General features: G+C 36.8%; 2 protein-coding genes across 6 annotated transcripts in view; one reads left to right on the forward strand and one right to left on the reverse strand.

Moving 5' to 3' along the window:
- Positions 1–2313, forward strand: part of ckap5 (cytoskeleton associated protein 5) — a 52600-nt gene extending 50287 nt beyond the window's left edge. For 3 of the 4 annotated variants that reach the window (XM_022683867.2, XM_022683870.2, XM_022683868.2), the window contains 2 exons: positions 168–310; positions 1187–2313. In XM_022683867.2, coding sequence (XP_022539588.2) covers positions 168–310; positions 1187–1429 — 386 coding nt within the window. In that variant the 3' untranslated portion in view covers positions 1430–2313. The remainder of the gene's footprint in view (positions 1–167; positions 311–1186) is intronic. The other variant, XM_022683869.2, reaches the window with a different exon arrangement.
- Positions 2314–3535: 1222 nt separating this feature from the next.
- Positions 3536–22634, reverse strand: ccdc135 (coiled-coil domain containing 135). 2 transcript variants are annotated; one of them, XM_022683871.2, is made up of 18 exons: positions 22528–22634; positions 20536–20702; positions 18141–18315; positions 17512–17637; positions 17191–17385; positions 15978–16136; positions 15631–15849; positions 14403–14531; positions 12158–12224; positions 11901–12029; positions 10617–10745; positions 9881–10104; positions 8427–8627; positions 7335–7445; positions 6503–6613; positions 6023–6217; positions 4627–4766; positions 3536–3677 (listed from the first exon to the last, which is right to left on the reverse strand). In XM_022683871.2, exons 2-18 carry the CDS (start codon positions 20700–20702, stop codon positions 3593–3595), a joined length of 2562 nt encoding a protein of 853 aa, XP_022539592.2. In that variant the 5' UTR covers positions 22528–22634; the 3' UTR covers positions 3536–3592. The 2 variants fall into 2 exon arrangements, with proteins under 2 accessions (XP_022539592.2, XP_049340004.1); XM_049484047.1 differs by lacking the exon at positions 22528–22634 and having other exon boundaries at positions 15978–16133.
- Between the last annotated feature and the right edge of the window lie 277 nt (positions 22635–22911).

Consider the following 22911-nt stretch of genomic DNA (forward strand, 5'->3'; position numbering starts at 1 on the left):
TATCTAACCACTAATGGGGGTGGGGGCTAAGTTACTTGTTAAGGATTTACCTATTTAGGTCATGTCTGCCCCCAAGGTCCCCAGTGGATATGTGAATAAATCCAGTAGCATTAATTAAAATAAGAATATCTGGTGTTAATAATGCATCTTTCTATCTCTTCTTACAGTGATTCCCCAGCACAGCACAGAGTCGTACACCCCCAGCCACAGCTCCATGCAGGTTAACAGTAACGGAGAGGATTTGAAACCTGCTGTTTACTACGAGAGACTGAAGATTCTCAGGCAGCGGCATGGACTGGAGAACTCTAAGGTTTGTCTTACACATTGTTTTATCATGTTTTATACTTCACTCATCTTCAGCTCTAAATAAACTCTAGATGCAAGATGTGATTAGTATAAATCTCATTGTAAATATTAACTTATCCTTTACTTACATATATTAAAAACTTTACAATATATGATGTCTAAAGTCTGCATAAATACCCGATATAAAAAAAAATGGGGGGAAAAAATAGTCATAATGGCCATTGTGATAATACTGCTTTTCAATGGCACTACAATATGACTGCCTTTATGGCAACAATGCTTTGCGATCTCATAATGGCCATTGTGATTATGCACACCATTATAATGTTATAATGGCCATTGTGACATTACACCATTTGTAATGTTCAAAATACATTGGTGTTGCAGAATCCTCTAACTTTTTAGTATTATTTTGTTGAAAACAATTTAAAGTAATTTGTTTTTCTTTAGTATCAAGTAGGCCAAGACAGTTTATTGTCAATGTGTTCAAAACACAGTGTTATTATTATTATTATTATTATTATTATAAAAATGAATCATTTAATCAGTTTCTGTACAGGTAACAATTTGTGTGATTTTATAACAACAAAAAAACACATGCAGTGTGGCGTGGAAATAGAAATGGTGCGATCATCTTATAATTACTGCAAAAATATTACAATTTTCCCCATATTGTATTTGTATTAATTCAGAAATTTGGGCTTTCTAGTCAGATTGCCCAGCCCTAGTATCAAGCAATTTTTAGCATAATGTGTGATATTTGTATTTATTTATTATTATTATTTTTTAAACACACAAATACGCACAGCGAGCACACCCAGTGAGTGAGGATTTGTGCAAGTCCATGGTCTTGAACTCCATTTTCTTCTCCGTCTCTCAGCAGCAGCAGCAACAGCAGCAGCTGCAGGAAGACGAGCGTCCTCCGTTCTCCTCTCTGTCCAAGCCGCCGCTGGCCTCCTCCACAGATATGCTCCACAGCAAGCTGTCTCAGCTGAAGGAGTCGCGAGAGTCTCACTTCCAGCAGGACCCGCGCTCTCACAGCCCCGGCCGCGCCTCCTCGCCCGCCGCCAACCTCGACGACCTCAAGAAGAGGCTGGAGCGCATCAAGAGCAACCGCCAGTAGAAAAGCACTGCAGAACCTCTCATCCATCAGATCCCACCCACCCTGACCCACGTCTAGAGAGCTACAGCTAGCTAGACCGCTAACTCCGCTACGTCACGCTAGTCTTTCTCCCCCTCTGCTCTCAGCCCGGATGTTTTTTCAGGTCAAACGTATGTATAGATTAAGATAATACTAATAGGAGAAGAAGAAAAAAAAGAAACCACAAGTTTGTTCCACTGTATAAATTATGAAGTGAACTACATTTCCGTTTGTTTAGTATTGTGCACAAATGTTTGGGGGTTTGTTTTGTTTTATTTTCCTGTATATACTCACGGTTGCTAACCACTCCAGGCTTTTATGTGTCATGTTTAGGATTTGCAGTGGACGGTTTCCTTGTGCAGAGTGCTGTAATATGTGTAACTGGAGCTGTCTCAACATTTTTGTGTTTGTTTGTTTATTTGTTTTTGTTTTCTTTTGTTTTTCATTTGGTTTTGTTTGTTTGCTTTTTATTTAATAGACGTTTTAGAAAAAAATTCAAATGTCTTTCTCCGGGGTTTCACAGCCCATCCACTGTTTTGCCATTTTTCACTTTTTTCCATTTCAGAAGCGCTTGTAAAACTTGAAGGATTGTTTTTATTCTTTAATAAATTAAGGAGCATGGCATGAAGTACTTAATGTTATTTTGTAAATAGTTTGCATTACTAAACCCTTGTTTATTAATGCCATTCTTTTGTTTAATAATATTCCAACATCTTGCACTTGTTGGCAGAATGTTGGCGATTCTGATGCATCGTTTTGTATTCCATTCAAGTAGTGTTGAACTGTTGCTATTGAGTTTAAGTGTATAATCTATAGTGAAAATGGCAATAAAGATTTTTTTAATATAATTTAACAAACTAGAAAAATATCTGCTGTGTGTTTTTGACTGCTGTAGTATTTTTTTTTTCCCTACAGGTTAAAAATCATATACTTCAGTGCACTGATTTTCTAAATGTCATGGCACAGGAACTAGTATTCTGTCCCATGACTTTTGCCTTTTGTGAGGGAGGCTCAAAAACACTGCACTGACTGCAGAATAAATGGGAATCCTTCTGCATTTAATGTGGATGTGATTTTGATTTCTGCTAGAGTTGTCTGTCAGTTAACATGTACTTGTGTGTCTCAAAAAAAATGAATATCATTGAAAGTTACTTTATTTCAGTTCAAAATGTGAAATTTGTATATTTATAGATGTATTACACACAGAGTGATCTATTTTATTTCCTTTATTGTTGAAAACCCAAAAATCAGTGTCTCAGAAAATTTGAATATTATATAAGACCTATTGGTACTTTTGGCAGTGTAGGCAGTGTTCCAAGTCCTGCTGGAAAATGAAATCCACATGTTCATAAAAGTTGTCAGCAGAGAGAAGCATGAAGTGCTGTAAGATTTTGTGGGAAAACAAAACTGCACTGACTTTATACATGATAATAAAACACAGTGGATCAACACCAGCAGATGACATGTCTCTCCAAACCATCACTGATCATCAGTAAATTTTACATTTCATTTGTAAATCAAGGAAGCAGAGTTTCCACCAATCAGTGATGGTTTGGAGAGCTGACACAGATGAACATGACTCCTCAGCAGGTAAACAATGGCCCTATTGGCAGTATGCCCAATTTCATTTGTGGACTAGAGTTGGCAAGAGCGAGAGAGCTGTGTGCAGTGGAACTGTGTTCTCTGGACCATCATGGTGCTCCGTCCAATACTTTGAGATGAGTTGGAGAGTTAAGAATGACGCTGGGTGGTGACCATCCAACATCCTGACCTGGTTAATGCTCTTGTTGCTGAATGCAATCAAATGATCATGTTCCAATATCTAGCAGAAAGCCTGTCCTCAACATTAGAGACAGTTACCCCAACAACAAATATATAAAATCTTTTTTGAACCCTTCATTGTGGAAGAAACAATACATTTTCCATGTAGTCTGTACGATTGCACTATTATTCCACTAGATGGAAGCATCCTCCAAAATATATATATATATATATATATATATATATATATATATATATATATATATATATATATATATATATATATATATATATATTTGTTTTTATCAGAATAATTATACAGATTAATCAATGCAAATGCCTTTATTTAAAGGTTATAAAAAATCTGCAAACAAGGGATTTAGATCACCACAGGTGCTGGATCAGCCTCGGGTCTCGTCTCAGTTTGTCCCTCAGTGCGAGATACATCTGTGGAGCTTTGTCTTTGTGCCTGCAAAATATCACAATTCATACATCTTTGTGACCCACACTTTTATGATAGTCATTTATTTATATCAAATTATTATTTCGATTTATTTTAAGGCTGACAACATTAGCACATGCAGTTAATGCAGGGAAAACTAAATTAATCACGTGACAAAATTTTGACAGAGTCTGGTGATGCGTTATATATATAAATATAAATATGACAGCAAACTTTCCTCTTTTTTTAAGCTGTAGAGTGTGGAATATGGAGCTACACTAGTCTTTATTTTCTCCATTAAAAATTTCAATTAAAATAAGTAACAAAGTACATTACAATATTTTATTTCATTAATAAAGTAAAAAAGACTCTTTAAATGATGGAACATATGCAATATATAGATGCAGTGTAGTAAAGGGAAATTCAATTGTTTTCCTGTGTTTATTAAACTTAAAATAGAACTAGTTTTTGTGGCGTCATACAAAAATACAATTTTTTTCAGCAGCTTTGTGTGTGTGTGTGAGGGTGAGAGAGAGAGTTTACACCACTAAATACCACAAAAAAAGCATGGTTACATGATTAACCATTAAAGGATCCAGATCAAGCATACTCTTTAATGTATTAAAATTAACAGAAAAACTTGTTTAGAATGTTATTCATAACCACTTGGCTTAGAGTTTAAAATTTCTGCCTGAATTGCAGTTAAAAATAATAATGGTATATAAATTAAAGCCATAATAATTCACGGTGCATGTGTTTTCTATATATTTAAAGAAAAATACAGTACTTTTCACTTTTTCTCAGGTGAAGGTCTAAATAAAGCACTTTTACTTTTACTGCAATAGTAATATTTTACCTTCTATTTCTCTATTTTAACTCAAGGTCATGTTTTGTGCACTTCGTTCACCAGTGCTCATTATTAAGGTAAAACCTGACCCTGAGCTCAGTGTAATGTCGGTGAGTGTGAAGGGTGTACCGATTGAGACGCAGCTTCACTACGTGAATTCTAAACATGGCGTCGGAGCAGTAGGCCAGATATGCGTCCTCGTCCTCTTTGGTCATGGTGAGCTGGTTCTTCTGGTACCACTGCTGCTTCTGCTGCAGCTCCTGTGTCTCCTGAACACAACGACACAAAAAGAGAAACGGGCTTAACAATGATCATAATCACAGTGATGTGAAATTAATTTTATAAGATTTACAGAAAGTGTGCAATAATTCTTTAAACAAAATTAGGCAGGTGCAGAAATTTGGACACCCCAACAGAAAAATTACATTAATATTCAGCAAATCCTCCTTTTGTAAAAAAATTCAGCCTCTAAACACTTCCTATAGCTTCCAGTGAGAGTCTGGCTTCTGGTTGAAGGTATTTTGGATCATTCTTCTTTACAAAACATCTCCAGTTCAGTCAGGTTTGATGGTTTCTGATCATGAACAGCCTTATCATCTTTAAATCACACCACAGATTTTCAATAATATTCAGTTCTGGATTAAGGACTGCGATGATCATTCCAGAATGTTGTACTTGTTCCACTGCATGAATGTCATAGTAGATTTTGAGCAGTGTTTATGTTTAGGGTCGTTGTCTTGTTGAAGTATCCAGCCCCGGCGCTTTAACTTCAACTTTCTCACTGATTCTTAAACATTGTTCTCAATAATCTGACTGGACAAAAAATTGACTGGAATCCATGCGACCCTCAACGTTAACAAGAAAGTGCACTGAATAGCTGAACGATGCACAGTGACGCCATCGGCAGCAAGATGATGATGTAGATCTTTGGAGCTCTGGAGGTCTGTGGGTTGACTATGACTGTTCTCACCATCCTTCTCCTCTGCTTATCTGATATTTTTTTTGTTCACAGTGGAAACTGACAGCTGAAATCTCTGAGATTTGAGCTTTTTGTATCCTTCCCTTAAAAATCATGATGTTGATTAATCTTTGTTTTCAGGTAATTTGAGAGGTGTGTTTTGAGGCTCCCATGTTGCAATTCTTCAGAGAAGATGCAACGAGAATTTTGTGTTTAAATAATTAGTGCTAAAGTTATTCAAATCAATACAAAACGACAGGGGTGCCCAAATTTATGCACCTGTTTAATTTAGTTTAAAGAATTATTGCACACTTTCTGTAAATCCTATAAACTTTATTTTCACTTCTCAAATATCATTGTGTTCGTTTGCTATATGATATATTGAACTGAAACTGCTGATTCGAACAACCAATTATCAGGGGTGCCCAAACTTTTTCATAGCACTGTATACTGTGATTAAGTCAGAGACTGTGATACAGATGTGGGGTAGATTAAAATGTCAAAATGCAGAAATATGGTCAAATATAAAAGGTTCAATAGTGGATTTGATATAGATTTGATTCAGACCTTTTCGAATCGGGCCTGGATGAGGTTGGCTCGGTCTACGAGGCGCTGCTTCATTTCAGCCAGACAGTCAGCCACGAGCTGCTGCACCTGCTCCCGGGTCAGGCTCGCTGGATTTCCCAGCTTGGCTAAAAATGGAGCCAGGATGTCCAACTCCTTCTCTTCCTTGTTCAGAAGCTCCTCTTCAGCCAGACGCTTCTGCAGGAGGAAACAAATGACACAACTTTTAGCATCATTCCGCAATATCTCTTTTTTTTTAATGTCCTTGAGAAAAATTCTAATAAAAAGCCTAGGTTATTTTCATTTCTAAGTATTTTTACTGGTTTATCCATCATAATATTTTGATAAATTGCACAAGAAACAAGAACAACTGCCAGATTTTTACATCATCTCAAAAGTGAACAACAACTGCAAACAATGTGTTTTTTACTAGTTTAACAGAGTTTTACTGTCAATGGCCTCCTGATAAAACGTTCTCCTCACCAGCTCTTCTATGTACATTCGAGCCTTCTCATTTCTGGCGGTGTCATAGATGGAAATCTGAAGCGTGATGCCGCTCTCCTCCTGCTGCCTGGCATCAAGGATGGCCCTCACCTGACACACACAAACATACATACACACACACACACACACACACACACATGTTCGCAGAGTAAGGACCAGAATCAGCTTTGTTCGTAAAATGCTAATCCATCTGAAAAGGATGTATACTTAAGAGCATGAAAAGTATTTTCAAATTAGGTAAAGAATACTAAAAGTACATTTCCAATTCAATTTCCTTTATGAAAATACAAATTAAATATACTTCCTTTGTGTTTTCATAAAATGTATTCTTAAGCAATATGTTTTAAATTTTAAAAAAAATATTGATAGAAAATGTATGTAGTGTCATTAAATACTGCTTAAAGTATTAATGTATTAAAATGATAAACACATACTTAAATCTACTTGTTAAACGTTGCCAAAGTTATATGAAAAAAGAACTCAAAAGCACAACCTAATGCTTTTATGCTGTATTTAAATATAGCTTAATTAATTAAGTTGCCATGAATTGTTCCAAAATAGTACATTTATTATGTATTTAAGTATGTGTTAATTTAATGCTAAAAGATGTACTAATTCATGGTAAATATACCTTTAAAATATATATACTTAAATGCACTTTTCTTTTACAAGGGAATGTATAGAATAATATGGACATATATATATATATATATATATATATATATATATATATATATATATATATATACATATGGAAACCTGATTTCATTAATGGCAAACACAATTAGCCTACATCTTTATATCACTGTACCTCCTCCTCTGAGTCTTGGATCCCGGTGAGGACGTTCTTCTCCTCAGCCATAAGAGCCATGAGAGCCTCGTATAGAAACAGCTCCTTGTCGGGTTCATCACGGGGGTCTACCTGCAGGTACATGTGTGTATAGCACATGGTTTAGTCAGTCAGGTTCAAAGCAAACTAATACTAGTACTAACTAGTACAGCTCATCAGCTGAAATGACCTAATAATTCTGCTAATGTCACTAGGTGTCACGCTAAAAAAAATATGAGACCACTTCAGTTTCTGAATCAGTTTCTCTGATTGTGCTATTTATAGGTTTATGTTTGAGTAAAATGAACATTGTTGTTTTATTCTATAAACTACAGACAACATTTCTTACAAATTCCCTATAAAATATTGTCATTTAGAGCATTTAATTGCAGAAAATGAGAAATTACTGAAATAACAAAAAAGATGCAGAGCTTTCAGACCTCAAATCATGCAAAGAAAACAAGTTCATACTCCTAGAGCTTTAAGAGATCAGAGATATTTGGTGGAATAATCCTGGGTTTTAATCACAGTTTTAATGCATCTTGGGCATGTTCTCACACTGCTTTTGGATAACTTTATGCCACTTTATGCCATTTTCATCTTTCCACTTATTTCCACTAATAGTGGCTAATGCCACCCGACAGTACTACACTGAGGAACCCTGAGTGTTCCAGTAAGGTTCATCCAATGTAGCTTGTTTAAACACGGTAAACGTGCAGACTACTGGCTGATACTCACCTCATACGAACGGCAAAAGAGCTAGCGCTTAGCATGATTAGCGGCTAATGCTAATACTAAATTCACTGAAACTCCTGTATAATGCTGCACTTCAGTAGAGTGGCTTTACTGCTCCTTACAACCTGACTGGTAAAATTCATATATAAGGCACACTGAATTTTAAGGCGCAATGTCGATTTTTGGGAAAATTAAAGGATGCGCCCTGTAGTGCGAAAAATACGGTAAACTAATTTATGTGGTTTACAGAAAATGTGTTGTTTTCTCATAGAACAGAGAGCATATTTCCACTGGATTTATGGTGGTTTCTATGTTGTCCAATGTTTGGAGAATACCAACCTGAAAGGAGGAGGCCAGCTGTGGAGTGAATGTGTTCTGCCAGTCACGAGGTTTGATGAAGTTCCGCCAGGCAGGGATGCTCCTGTCCTCCTCCAGATGATACGTCACCTGGATTTGATCCTCCTTCAGCAGGAAGACTCTTTTAGCCACGTCTTCACTGGCTGCTTTAGAATGGTCTCTGTGAAACTTTTCTACCACCTTCTGCTCCAAGAGCCACAGCGCACAAATACACATGAAGACACGGTATTAATAGATGAGAGGGTAGTGTGAATTTTACAATTTTTCAGTGCAGATTATTACGATATTTTTTAAATTACAATTATTGCCACTTAGTCTAACTTGGTAATAATACAATACACTGCATTACTACATACACAAGTATTTGTTTAACATAGCAAAAGAAGTGAACTTCTGACCCACTTTCCAGGTCATATAGGCCACTGTTTGACCTATATAGTAACAGTGACAGTTTAGGATATAGAAGGTTAGTGCTTCAACCGGAGAAACACCTACTTATTCTGATGTTTTCTTTATTTAATTTTCTACACTGTAGATTAATATTAAAGACATAAAAAAAATTAAGGGACCCATATGGAATGAGCTGGATCACAGTATGAAGAAAATGCAGCAACTATCGTTGGTGGCACGGTGGCTTAGTGGTTAAAATGTTTGCCTCCCAGCACTGGGGTCTTGGGTTCAAGTCCCTATCTGGGTGGAGTTTCCATGTTCTTCCCGTGTCTGTGTGGATCCCCTCCAGGGACACTGGTTTCTTCCCACAGTCCAAAAACATGGAGATCAGGAAAATTGGATACTCTAAAAGTACCTAGAAAAATGTAATTCTCTAAATTTCTGATTTGTGTATTCATCTATAGGTATGTATATTTTATAGGATTGTGCATGTATAAAATGTATGTATGACTGTGCCCAGATATGGATTGGCACTGTGTGCTAGATTGGCAATGCAGTCCTCCAGGTGGACGGTTGTTTCCGGTTGAGAGTACGCAGTTCGCTATTGGCTGCTGCTTTCCACTGATGTGTGGTTGAGTGCTGAGTGTGTGTAAAACGTGTACATTGTAATCTGTCCCTGGGTTTCTATAAAGGTGCTTTATAAGAGTAACTTCATTTATTCATTATTCAGCACCTCCAGGAACTCCTTCAAGATGGTGAGAAAACTATTCCAGGTGACTCTCCTTCATGAAGACGCTGAGATTAAAATACCAAAAGTGTGCAGATCTGTCCTTAAAGATAAATGTGGTACGTTTAGAAGAACCTAAAGTATAAAGCATATTCTGGTTTGTTTACCACTTCCTATTTACAGAATAATTCTGCATGTGTTCTTTGATGTCTATTCAATTTACAATCATAAAAATCATAAAAAGAAAGAATTTGACACATTGGATGAGAAGAGGTGTGTCTAAACTTTTGAAGGTACTGTAATTGTGTGTTGGCATCACCTTGATGGGTCGTCGGACTTGTTTGGCATTTTCTGCCGGCTCGAAAGGTAGGACCTGCTTGTCGTAAACAACTTGTCGGTGATAGAGGAAGTCAGGTCGGTTTTCGAAGGTTTCTGTCATTTCAGAAAGTGTCTCGACTCTGCTGGCCAGGTCATCGACCCGAAAGCGGCTGTAGAAGTCCATCTGACGCTCCGTCTCAGGAATCAGAGTGACGTATCTGTGACCTGCTCAGAAGAAAAGCATCTCACATGAATCATATATGAACATCATATCAAGTCGGAGTGACAAAAATATCAAATTTATACAGAATTAGTCAATTAATCAAGATAAGCATGAGTACTAAATTAGCTTTCTACAATTATTTGTACAGATGTTTGTACATAAATTAGTTGCAAACATTAAATTGGTTGAGAATTTTTACCTGACCCATTTTCTGTCTGGACTGGCTGTAGAAACTTTTGCCTAGGATTCATGTAATTTTATCAATCAATTCAGTGTGATGTAATGTGGCTGTTAGATGGTACAGGAAGCATCTCCATATGAGGCCGAAGGGTATCATGGTGCAGAGAAGCAGAAATGTAATGCCCACATATGAGGATGCTGGGCCTCAATACGATAAATCGAGGTGTTCTGTAATCTCTAAAAGACTTGTTTTGTTGTTTTTTTGACAACGTTTGATTCTGTAGTTTTTATAAATAACAGTGTTGTGTGTAAATCACATTTAATGTTTAATCACATTTAAGGGCGTAGCTCCTCCCTGGTCTGAAATGTTCAGTGGTTAAACCGGTGGCCTTCTCCAGTTCCCTCTCGTCCAGATGGTCGTGCCGATCCTTATACCACTCCGTTACTGTGTTAGGGTGAGTGCCTTCACAACACAAAAAAGAACAAAGATAAAGAAAGTATGGTAAGATTTTAACATACAGCAACATTACTTTAATGCCCCTTATGACTGAATGCTTAGCAGCATTTTACCAGAGATTCGAATCCTGGTCATGCAGCTTGCTATTAGCTGCCAGAGCCCAAAGAGTGCACAATTGACCTTGCTCTCTCTGGGTGGGTAGATGGCGCTATTTCCCTTATCGCTCCTACAGTGATGTCGATCAGCACAGGGCGTCTGTGAGCTGATATATCAGAACCGAGTCGCTGCACTTTCCTCCGAGCATGCTGTGATGCTACATCAGCAGAAGTTCGAAAAGAGGCGGTGGCTAACTTCACATGTGTCAAAGGAGGCATGTGATAGTCTTCACCCCTACTTGTGTTGTGGCATCACTAGTGTTGGTGATCACATCACCACATCACATTGCCTTTAATGTGTTTGAGAGCATCAGTTGTAAAGTTGTAAAGAGGTAGAGTTACAGGTCTACAGTGAATAACTCTATTTGAGTAATGTTCTAATCCATCTTATGTCAAGAACTACTCAACTAAGTAAAGAAAAAATACTTTAAGAAAAGTCAGTCAAGAACTTTGAGAGTATCCTCAAGTGCAGTCGCAAAGACCATCAAAATGTTATGATGGAAATGGCTCTCATTTGGGCCGCAAGTGAAAAGGAAGATCAAGAGTTTCCTCTGTTACACAGGATAAATTCATCAAAGTTCCCAGCCTCAGAAATGGCAAGTTAACAGCACCACAGATAAGACCACCTACAGTAGATGCTTCACAGGGTATTTTGGTTTGTTTTACACTTTTATGTTTACTGTGTGTGAGTGTGTGTGTGTGTGTGTGTGTACTGTTTCAGAACAGATCTGTTACAGGGTCAGAGGAAGATTCTTTCTTTCCAACTGATATCCTATCCTATAATAATCATAATATGAACTTTCCCACCAAGCACTCTAGTCTGCTAACAAAATAACAGTCAAAGATTATTCCATGAAGTGCAAAATAGGGTTAAAGAACTTGTCACTTTAACACAGAATTAATTGCATTTTTTATTAATACTCTAATATTTTACACTAGCTTTTAAAATGGCTTGGCCAATCAGATTTCAGAAATTTAACTGGGAAATAAACTTGAATAAACTCACAATCCAGGTCATTGTAAGTGGTGAGCCTTGTGATCAGTCCATCCTTCATAAGATAAGGAGCAAATTTCTCCACCGTCGCCTGTCTGTACTGGATAAGCTTTGTGCCACCAGGATAACGACTTTCCATATCTGCAAATCCAGAAAAACAAACATTTACCAAAGGTCACAGTGGCCACCGCTGTGACTGCCGTTGGCTGCATGTTTTAAAGGCAATCGTTATGAAAGGTCATGAACAGGTCAAAGCCTTTCTGCTTCACCTTCTTGAGAGATGTGAATCCTTGATACCCAAGATGGAGGCATCTCAAACACTTCTTCAGTTTCCTCCTGCAGAATGAAGAAGAAATGTTGTGTGAACACTGTGTTATCACAACACAACAAAACCTACCTTCCAATTAATAGTAAAATATCAGGAGAAGAGTGGTCATTTTTTACTAATCAAGTCAACCAAACTATAAAGAAAAACATATGTAATTATTATTAAACAAAAAAGCATAAAAAAAACAGATTATGCTTTATATTTTATATTCTTCTAATTAGAACATCTTGCTTTCAGATAACAGTGTCAGGAGTTAATTACTTGAATTTCTTCTTCCTTCTTAATGTGTTTGAGAGCATCAGTTGTAAAGTTGTGAAGAGGTATACAGAGTTGAGTGTTGAGTAATATTCTAATTCATGTTATGAGAAGCAAGAACTACTTTAATTAAGTAAAGAAAAAACTTTAAGAAACGAAGGTCAGTTTAAAACATTGAGAATATTCTTAGGTGCATTTGAGTGCATGATGAAACTGGCTCTCATCAGGCCTGCCCCAGCAAAGAAAGATCAAGAGTTACATGTTGTGTCATCACAGCAGAAAAAAACCTACCTCCAAAATAATTGTAAAATATCAGAAGAAAGTAAATTTTTCACTAAAGTTAACCCAACATATGGAATTATTATTAAACAAAAATAACATTAAACAAACCAGAATATGTTTTATGTTTTAGATTTTTCTTCTTAGTAGGCAGCCCTTGCTTTTAGTTAACAGTGTCAAGAGTTAATTACTTGAATTTCTTGTCTCTTAATGTGTTTGAGAGCATCAGTTGTAAAGTTGTGAAGAGGTAGAGTTGGTATACAGTGAATAGCCCTATTTGATTAATGTTCTAATCCATATTTTGGCAAGAACTACTCAAATAAGTAAAGACAAAAAAAAAAAGAAACGAAGGTCAGTTAAAAACATTGAGAGTATCCTTAAGTGCATTTGAGTGCATGATGAAACTGGCTCTCATCAGGCCTGCCCCAGCAAAGAAGGATCAAGAGTTACCTCTGTTGTGTCATCACAGCAGAACAAAACCTACCTCCAAACTAATTGTAAAGTATCAGAAGAAAGGTCATTACTCACTAAAGTCAACCAAACTACAGTATGAAGAAAAACATATGCAATTAATATTAAACCAAAAAAAAAGTGTTAAACAAACCAGAACATGTTTCATATTTTAGATTTTTCTTAGTAGGAACCTCTTGCTTTTAGTTAACAATGTCAAGAGTTAATTACTTGAATTTCTTGTCTCTTAATGTGTTTGAGAGCATCAGTTGTAAAATTGTGAAGAGGTAGAGTTGGTATACAGTGAATAGCCTTATTTGAGTAATGTTCTAAATATCTAAATATCAGGAGAAGGGAGGTCATTTTTTTAAAAATAAAATCAACCAAACCGAAGAAAAACATATGAAATATTATTAAAACAAAAAAAGCTTTAAAAAAAACAGAATAGGTTTTATATTTTAGATTCTTCAAAGTAGTACCTCTTGCTTTCAGTTAACAGTGTAAAGAGTTAATTATTGGATTTCTACAAAATAAGAATTTTTTATGGTCTGTTTGTCACACACTATTTCAACATGTCAGTCAAATCAATCATCAAGTTTCCTAGTCAAAAACCAAAGATAAACAAGGAAAAAGTAGCATATTCCATGCTGCAGTAACTTGATGTTTTCTACTTGTCTGTGTTAATTACCACTACAGGGTCTAAAAACAGCTGCTCTGACTGCTCACACTGAAGGTTTCCAAGAAAATGCCACAGATGGTGTCTGGACATGTGTTCGGTGGAATTCATGCTAAAATCTCAGTGTTAGTCAGAATATAAACAATATTTGAATTGTAATGTCCTCTGGAACAGCTGTGTCTTACTCTAGTTAATTGATTATCTACTTGTGGTATGAAAAGCATCCCAAGTCGGTACGCCAGATGACACCTGAAAATTTGACGCATGTACTAAAATATTCATGATTGAAATGCATGAAATAACTTTAGATTTGTTTATAATTTTAGTGCTTAACTTGTTAGACTCTGTATACAAGCCCATATTCCAATTCTTTACTCTCATAACTACATTACTAAAATTATTAACATCAAGGCATTTATAAAACAGTCAGATTTATAAAAGGATAAGAGGAGGACTGACCACCTGCCTACTAAATTCTCAGTTATTCAGAGAAATAAAGAAGCAATAAACAGCATTGTGTACATACATCCTCCTCCTCCTCATCCTCCTGATCATTCTGGGTCTTCGTGTCAGAATTGAGAAGAATGTTGTGGCTGGTGGAGCCACGCAACAAATATTCCCACTTTACAGGATTGCCCAGGTCAAAAGTCATCTCCTACAAAATAAAACAGACAACATGGAACAAGCTTCCTAGACACAGATTCTGTAGAAAACTAGACTAAAAAGCCTTAAATCAACTGCTAACCAGAGCTCAATTCATGTTAAGAAAGCCAGCCAATCATGCAGCTGGATTTAGAGCATGTCGGTGTGTCTTTGGTATCTTGAGGCCATAAAAAAATACACCTTATGCAGCTAGAAACGTGAAAAAGGCATGTACTAATTTTCTTAATTAATCATGGGTGTGTTTTGTGCGTAACGTGAAATAAACCAATCAATGTGTCACTTGCAATTCCCTTTAAGAGGCAGAGGCGCTTTGACTTTTGAAGGCTGGTATCTTAACAGCTACATTAAGATGCAATTTTTTTTTTAGATATCATTTCATTTCTAATTTTTCCCCATTTTCTCCCCAATGTTGCTCAGCCAATTACCCAACCCACGCATTAGGACTCCCCCTATTACTAGTGATGCCCTAACACACCAGGAGGATGAAGACTAACACATGCTTCCTCCGAAAGGAAGCCACCGCTTCTTTTCGAGCTGCTGCTGATGCAGCCAGCATGCTCAAAAAAAAAAGCGCAGTGACTCAGTTCTGATACATCAGTTCACAGACGCCCTGTGCTGCAGACATCACCCGAGGAGTGATGTGAGGAGAGAGCGCCATCTACCCACCTGGAGAGAGCAGGGCCAATTTTGCACCCTCTGAGCGCCGGCAGCTTGATGGCAAAGCGGGGGTTCGAACCTGTGACCTCTCGCTCAAAGTGGCAGCGCTTTAGACTGCTGGACCCCCCCTCAGACGCTATTTTAATGGCACAGGCGCAAGGCATGAAAATAGCTTGTTGATGGGGTGTAAGATAGCAAAGAGCACTGTGATGCACCTTGCGCAGGGTATACAATAGGGAGCTTAATGAATTTGAGTTTAAAGAATATGTGGTTTACAGTGTATGAGGAAATGCCACCAGAGGCTAAAATCTCAAAAAGAAACAAAAAAACAGAAGCTGTGTCAAACTCACCCCTGATATAGACCTTTAAAACAATGTTTGTCAACCATTATGAAAAACTAATAACATTAAAGGTCCAGGACTGCCCACACTGACCGTGCAGCCGAAGCGGCAGTCCTGCATGTTGACCCAGTAATTCTGATGGTTCCAGATGCTCTCGATACCCAGGAACTTCTCACTGGTGGTGGGGTAACTTTGTCCTGCCAGCGGATCAATAAAGAAATTCTCTGGAACCTCTCTGTTCCCAGACAGAACCAGCACCCAGCAGTGAACCCGCAATCCCAGGAGAGGATCTGGAGGGGGGCGCTCACGCTCCTGAAGAGCAGAAAACATGAACACAGCACATCAAAAGTCTAAATACACTTACAACACACAATAAACCTTCCTGTCTCTACTTCTCAAGTATAAAGAAGCCTCAGTTAATTAACACACTATTCCACTACCTCCTGCAGTCTCTGGGCCTCCTGCTGTTGGCTGAGTAGAGCAACACGAGCTTCCTCCTGTCTCTTCTGCTCCTGGCGCTTCTCAAACCTGCTGTACAGGTCATGCGGGGGCTTCACTGTGTACTTCGTCTTTTCCTCCTTTTGTTGAACTACGGCCTTCTGATAATACACACAAATACATACATATAAATAAAACTTTAATACAACTACCCCTATTGGGATGTGGGGTAATACATTTGTACTATAACTTTATAGTAAAAAATGAATTTTTGGAGCAGGTCTATGGGTCCATTCATAGAATTCATACACAATTTACACTGTTAAAAAAATGTGCCTAATTCACATTATGTCACGGTAAAAACATACAAAAACATACAACATTTTTGCTGGGCAGCGATAATATGTGCTATACGTACAGCACCAGTCAAAAGTTTGGACACACCTCTTCTCACTATTTTTTTCTTTCTTTTTTATATTTTTTACATTGTAAATTTAATATTAAAGACTATATTAAAGCTATACAGGAACACATGCTGGATTATTATTATTTTGTAAATAAAACGTGTTAAACAAACCAGAATATGATTTATACTTTATATTCTTCTAGGAGCCCCATTTAGCTTTAAGGACAGATTCGCACATTGCAGATTTGTCTTCATGATGGAGAGTCACCTGGAATAGTTTTCTCAGCGTCTTGAAGGAAGGAGTTCCTGGAGGTGCTGAAAAATAGTTTCTGCTTTTTCTTCACGCTGTGAAGCTCCAGCTCATCCCAATTAAATCACCTCAATCAACATCTCATTTAATCAGGTTTAGATCAGGGGACTAATATGGAGGACAAACACCTTTTTTTACTATTTACAATGTAATTCTATATGTGGCGCATAATAGTTTTGATGTCTTTAATATTAATCTACAATATAGAAAATAAATCAAATAAAGAAATAAATAGAGATGAACAGTGAATTAGAAGGTGACTGATACTGTATATTTCATATATATCCTTTATATAGTATTTTACACTCATTAAAAAAGGAGATGTTGGGATCTAATGACCTTGTGTGAATATAATGAAGATATATTTAAGTGATCACAATTGAATAAGTTTACAGGGTTTTATTCTTTCCTCTATTCATTCTGTATGTTCTTGTTTTACTCATGCAGCAGTAATGAATTAATGGATGTTCGGACCAATAAATCTTAAACTGTCACACACCTTGACTTGGGGTTTGAGTAATGGGCATTCCTGGCGGTTCTGATTGAGAAGACACATTTCCTTCACAGCGTAGCCGCTGACACAGTAAGCGTTGTAGCCTGCACCCAGCAGGAGACTGCACAGCAGGGTGGAAAACTCAAAGCACGTTCCTTTCTGAGTCCGCAGGGTCCATGTAGGAGAGCACAGCTTTTTTGGCTAGACCAAACAACAGAAAGAAATGATTGAGATCACGTCTAAATAATGATACTATTCACCATTAATAAATAATAAACAGCTCTTAAACAAACACAATCAGGAGTGGAAATGAGGTAAATCTCTCACTAGGTCAACTGGAGGATCCAGTGGTTGCAGGGACAGGAAGTCTGAGATGAAACTGGCACAGCCCTGCCAGTGATAGATCTCAGGGTAGGGTAAAAGTGTGGGTCGAAGTGTGGTGCTCACAAACTTCTGTTCAGAGAAACATGCAAACAGAGGAGGAAGAAGAACACCAAGAAGGTTAAGAGTCATTTTAACTTGTACACTGACATGCCAAACTTCATGGAAGAGCATATTGTTACTTGTGTTACTCGTAGGACAGTTTGGAAACACCCAGATCTGTATAAGTTGTAAAAAGCTATCTTGTGAGTGAGACTGAACACTGGTCAGAGTACTCATGGGAAAGTTATGTGAATTATCATTACAGTAAAAGTAAGGCCTGAAAAGTAAGGCCTAGCCCTTTCTACATATGTGTTATAACTGATTATTAATGATTTAAGGCATTTATAACCCAAGTAGTTACCATTAATAAACTAATTGTAAACCATTTATAAACCCTTTATAAAGGTAGTCTTATTTTAAAGTGCTACCCTATATTGTAAAACTCATATATTATATAGATGTATTAAACACAGAGTGATCTATTTTAATATCAATATTTTGTTCCACTTAAATGCTAATAATAAATACTGCACCTGCACTCCGCACTCGTTGAGAGGACAGAGGAGCAGTGGTGTGCGGTCAGGGTAGAGATAAGAGTACTGGCAGTTGAAGTTATCTGCCATCGTCTGCAGCAGTTTCTCCTTAGCTGAATTCTCCCTGTATGAGACAGGCAATTTTGAACTGTCCGCTTCAGCCTTCGGATCCAATCTAGAGGAAAGAACAAGAGCAGATATTCAGTAAAATACGACATCATTAATTCATTAATTCAAATAAAAGAGCAGGGTATAATATTCATGGGCAGCACAACTTAACATAACAAACACAGACCAACCTAGAGTTCAAATATAACCAGTTTTATAAATAGAATTGCTACACAGTAACACAACTCAGGGGTAGGTTTGTCATAACTCCAGAATTTTGATATCAAAGTTGACTTCCTAAGCTATTAACAGAAAGAGCTCTATATAGTGTATTATGGAGAATAAAAATAAAAAAAAAAAATTATGGCACACCTTTCTAAAGCATTCTTTCCTACGTTAACAGCTTTAAAACAGACTGACTTGTAATAAGGAGCATTTTGTCTTTACCTTTGCTATTTTGGGAGTCTAGGGGTGACTAAAATCACAAATTGCACCAATATCTACAGTGGTGTGAAAAAGTATTTGCCCTCTACAGACTGTTTTTACTTTTTTGTCTGATTGATATATTTTCAGTTATCAAACTAAGTTTAATAAGAGACAAAGATAAAAAAGAGTAAATATAAAAAGCACTTTTTATATGATACTTTTAGTTATTAAAAGAAACAAATTGTCCAAATCTATCTATCTATCTATCTATCTATCTATCTATCTATCTATCTATCTATCTATCTATCTATCTATCTATCTATCTATCTATCTATCTATCTATCTATCTATCTATCTATCTATCTATCTATCTATCTATCTATCTATCTATACCTGTCTAAAGAAGTGTTTGACCTCTAAAACAAATAAGTGGATTGTGCCACCCTTGAGGCAAACACTTTTTTTTTTTCAAAGGGCTAGATTGGTTTGGATCAGGTTTTGCCCTTAATAAATTAAATCACTGTCTATAATAGAAAGAGAGCACTCATCTTTATTGATCTCTCTAAAGCTTTGGATACAGTCAATCATTCCTCACTTTTAAAGAACCTACACTGTTTTGATTATAATGCTACAGATTGGATCAGCAATTTCCTTTTTACGTATAACACCAGCAGATGACATGGTTCTTTACTCTTCCTCCAGACTCCTTTGATTTCCAAATGAAATGTAAAATTTACTGATGGTCAGTGATGGTTTGGAGAGTCATGTCATCTGCTGGTGTTGATCCACTGTGTTTTATTATTATCAAGTCTAAAGTCAGTGCAGTTTTGTTTTCCCACAAAATCTTACAGCACTTCATGCTTCCCTCTGCTGACAACATTTATGGAGATGTGGATTTCATTTTCCAGCAGGACTTGGCACACTGCCCAGAATGCCAAAAGTACCAATTGGTCTTATATAATATTCTTGGGTTTTTATTGGCTGTAAGCCATAATCATCAACAATAAAAAAAAAACTTAAAATATATCACTCTGTGTGTAATAAATCTATATAATGTAGTAAGGTTTTACATTTTGAACTGAATTACTGAAATTAAGTAACTTTTCAATGATATTCTAATTTCTGAGATGCACTAGTATATACTACGGCATATGGCTATAGAACAAAATGCACTTTTAAGCAGCATGTTAACATGCTTACAGGCAAACTTAAGCAAAAATGCAGCTTCCTATATCAAAACAACATGTGTTTCCCAATTAGCATAAGAAGATTAATAAAGCAACACTGTTGTTTATTCTGGATTGTTTTAGATTTTGTGAATCACTCTGCTTTAAGGTTTTTTATTGGTGACCTAGATTTTATACAGCAAGCATCACTGTGTAAAAAGGTTGAGTGATCTTCTCTTTCATTAGGAAACACATAAAATTCTGTCAGAATCTTACTTTCAGCTATATATTACTTATTATTAGACTACTAAAGAAAAGCAACACTCATTAGGTGTGTTGTTAACTTGACCACCAGATGTGAGGCCATGTTTTCATCATGCTTGAAATCTGGACTTCCTATGGTTTTCTCAAGACCACAACATGCTAAGAGCATGCTAAAGCCACTGTTTGCTATCTTAACACACATGTTGACCTTTAGTAACCCCATACTCAATACACAGCCTATTGATTTTTGTTTGGGTGGTCTTCCTGAGTGTGTTTTCCCCCTCAGCACAGCGTGTATGAGACATTACATCTTCATGTTTGCAGTCAGTGATTGTGTAATGCAAACAGTCGGGGTGGCATAACCATGATACCGGCTCACTTTAACACAAGCACAGAGTTTACCAAGCGCCAACGAACTATAGTAACCTCACAGTTGGGCTGCTGAGGGGGCTATCTGCACTTTGGCCAGCGTCTCCTCCAGTTCCCGTAACTCGCTCAGACCTCCATCCTCTCCTCCCTCCTCCTCCTCCTGCTCTGCCTCCTCCTCCTGGAGCTCAGCTTCTTCCAGCTCAGGCTCGACCTCCGGCAGCATCTCCATCTACAAGGAGTGAAAACAAGGCACATGCTGCAGTCCAGGGGACCTGCCATCCCACCGATTCATGTTTTCAGGCTTTCATGTTTTCTAACACACCTGCTTTAGCTCTTGAACATAACTGGCAGATGGCAAGCATGAAAAACATTAGATAAGAGCAAAACTGTGCAAATACAGCAAGACCAAACTGTGTGAAAAACATACCTTTTGAAGAATATACGGTGCTGTGAAATAGTATTTGCCCCCTACAGATTTAGTTTAGCTTTCAGATTAACAAACACATTTTAATATAAAACAAATATAACATATATAAATATAAAAAGCAAAAATCTATCCAAACCAACTTGGCCCTATGTGAAAAAGTATTTGCCTCCAAATCTAATAACTTGGCTGTGCCACCCTTGGCATCAACTGCAATCAAGCATTTGCGATAAATGAATCTTTTTCACCCACTGTTCTTTGCAGAATTATTTTAATTCAGCCATACTGGAAGGTATTTGAGCATAAACAGCCTGTTTAAAATCAAGCCACATCACTTTTTTTTAAGCCATTCAGATGTAGACTGATATGCCTTGGATAATTGTCCTGCTGCACAACCCAAGTACGCCTACGCTTAAGGTCACAAACTGATGGCCAGGCATTCTCCTTTAGAGTTTTTGGTAGAGAGCATCATGGTTCATGGATTCATGGTTCCATCAATTATAGCAATTGTCCAGCTCCTGAAGAAGCAAAGCAATGTTCTTTGTGTTCTTGTTGGTCAGCAGTGGTTTTTGCCTTAGAACTCTTTCATGGACGTCCGTTTCACCCAGTCTCTTTCTTTTTATTGAATTATTAACATTGACCTTATCTGAGGCAAGTGTGATAGATGTCAATGACTTTACTTTGAATTTCTTTTTGATAATGTGTTGCTGCTATATACAGTACTAGTCAAAAGTTTGAACACACCTCTTCTCATTACACTTTTTTCTTTCTTTTTATATATATTTTTTTACATTGTAAAATTAATAAGATCACAGGATTTCATTTTCCAGGGGGTTTCATTGGCTGTAAGCCATAATCATCAACAACAAAAGAAAAAAACTCCTAAAATAGATCACTCTGTGTGTAATGCATCTTTATGATATATGTCACATTTTTAACTGAATTACTGAAATAATGTAATTTTTCAATAATATTATATTTTTTCAGATGTACCTGTATGTATGTATCTTATATGTATCTTATATTGTTTTTAACCAGAGCTCTGCTCTTGGAAAGATAGATTTTACTGTTTTGATAATTTAAATAAATACAAGTGCCCTGGTAAAAATCAGTACTTATACAGCTCTGGAAAAAAATAAAAGACCACCAGTTTCTTTGATTTTACCACATTGAAAACCTAAGAAATATACTCAAGAGGAAGATGGATGATCACAAACCATCAAACCAAGCTGAACTGCTTGATTTTTGTATCCAAACAGTTCAGCAAATAAATGGTCTAAATGACAATATTTTTATTTGGAATTTGGGAGAAATGTTGTCTGTAGTTTATAGAATAAAACAACAATGTTCATTTTACTCAAACATAAACCTATGCAAAATCAGAGAAACTGATTCAGAAACTGAAGTGGTCTCTTATTTTTTTTCCAGAGCTGTAACGTTATTTGTTAAATGTGAGTGAGACCCAAAAAAAACAGAATATCACAGCTAAATATATTTAGATTACAGACAGTTAGAAAACGTGCACACACTAACCCTTGTTTTACAATCTTCACTACATAGTAAAGCTGTATATAATACAGACTATTCTGGTTTACTATATGAGATATTTACGTTAGTATGAACCGCTTACCTTTTACTCCTCAGTAACGCTGGAACTGTTTATACTCGGTTTCCATAAGCGACAAAATCCCCGCCCATGGCCCTTCACCACCTAAACCAATCCGCGAGCCGCATTCTCCCAAAGCCCGCCCCTCCGGCGCTCACTCCTGTGCTTGGATTGGCTCGTGGATACTCACGAGCTCACGTACGTTAGATTTTAAAACATATTTAACCAATATTATTTTTTAAAATCACATATTTCACGTTTACTGTGCAAACATTTTGGCACATGTGAAAATAATTACAACTAAAATCTAAAACGATATATGAGAATAAATACTAAATGTTAACTCAAAAATATTTATGCTTAATAAAATATTTTCAAATCTCTCCTTATTAGGAGTCTGGTATTATT

This window comes from Astyanax mexicanus, chromosome 10 (genome assembly GCF_023375975.1).
Source record: "Astyanax mexicanus isolate ESR-SI-001 chromosome 10, AstMex3_surface, whole genome shotgun sequence".
Lineage (NCBI taxonomy): Eukaryota > Metazoa > Chordata > Actinopteri > Characiformes > Acestrorhamphidae > Astyanax > Astyanax mexicanus.

Bases quoted from the DNA above. Each gene is read 5' to 3' on its own strand.
- ccdc135 (XM_022683871.2), bottom strand. From the start codon at position 20,702: ATGGAGATGCTGCCGGAGGTCGAGCCTGAGCTGGAAGAAGCTGAGCTC. The intron at 17,638-18,140 runs GTGCAGTATTTA...TTCTCTGAACAG, and splicing joins TCAACGAGTGCGGAGTGCAG to AAGTTTGTGAGCACCACACT. The intron at 7,446-8,426 runs GTTGGTATTCTC...ATGTACCTGCAG, and splicing joins AGCTGGCCTCCTCCTTTCAG to GTAGACCCCCGTGATGAACC.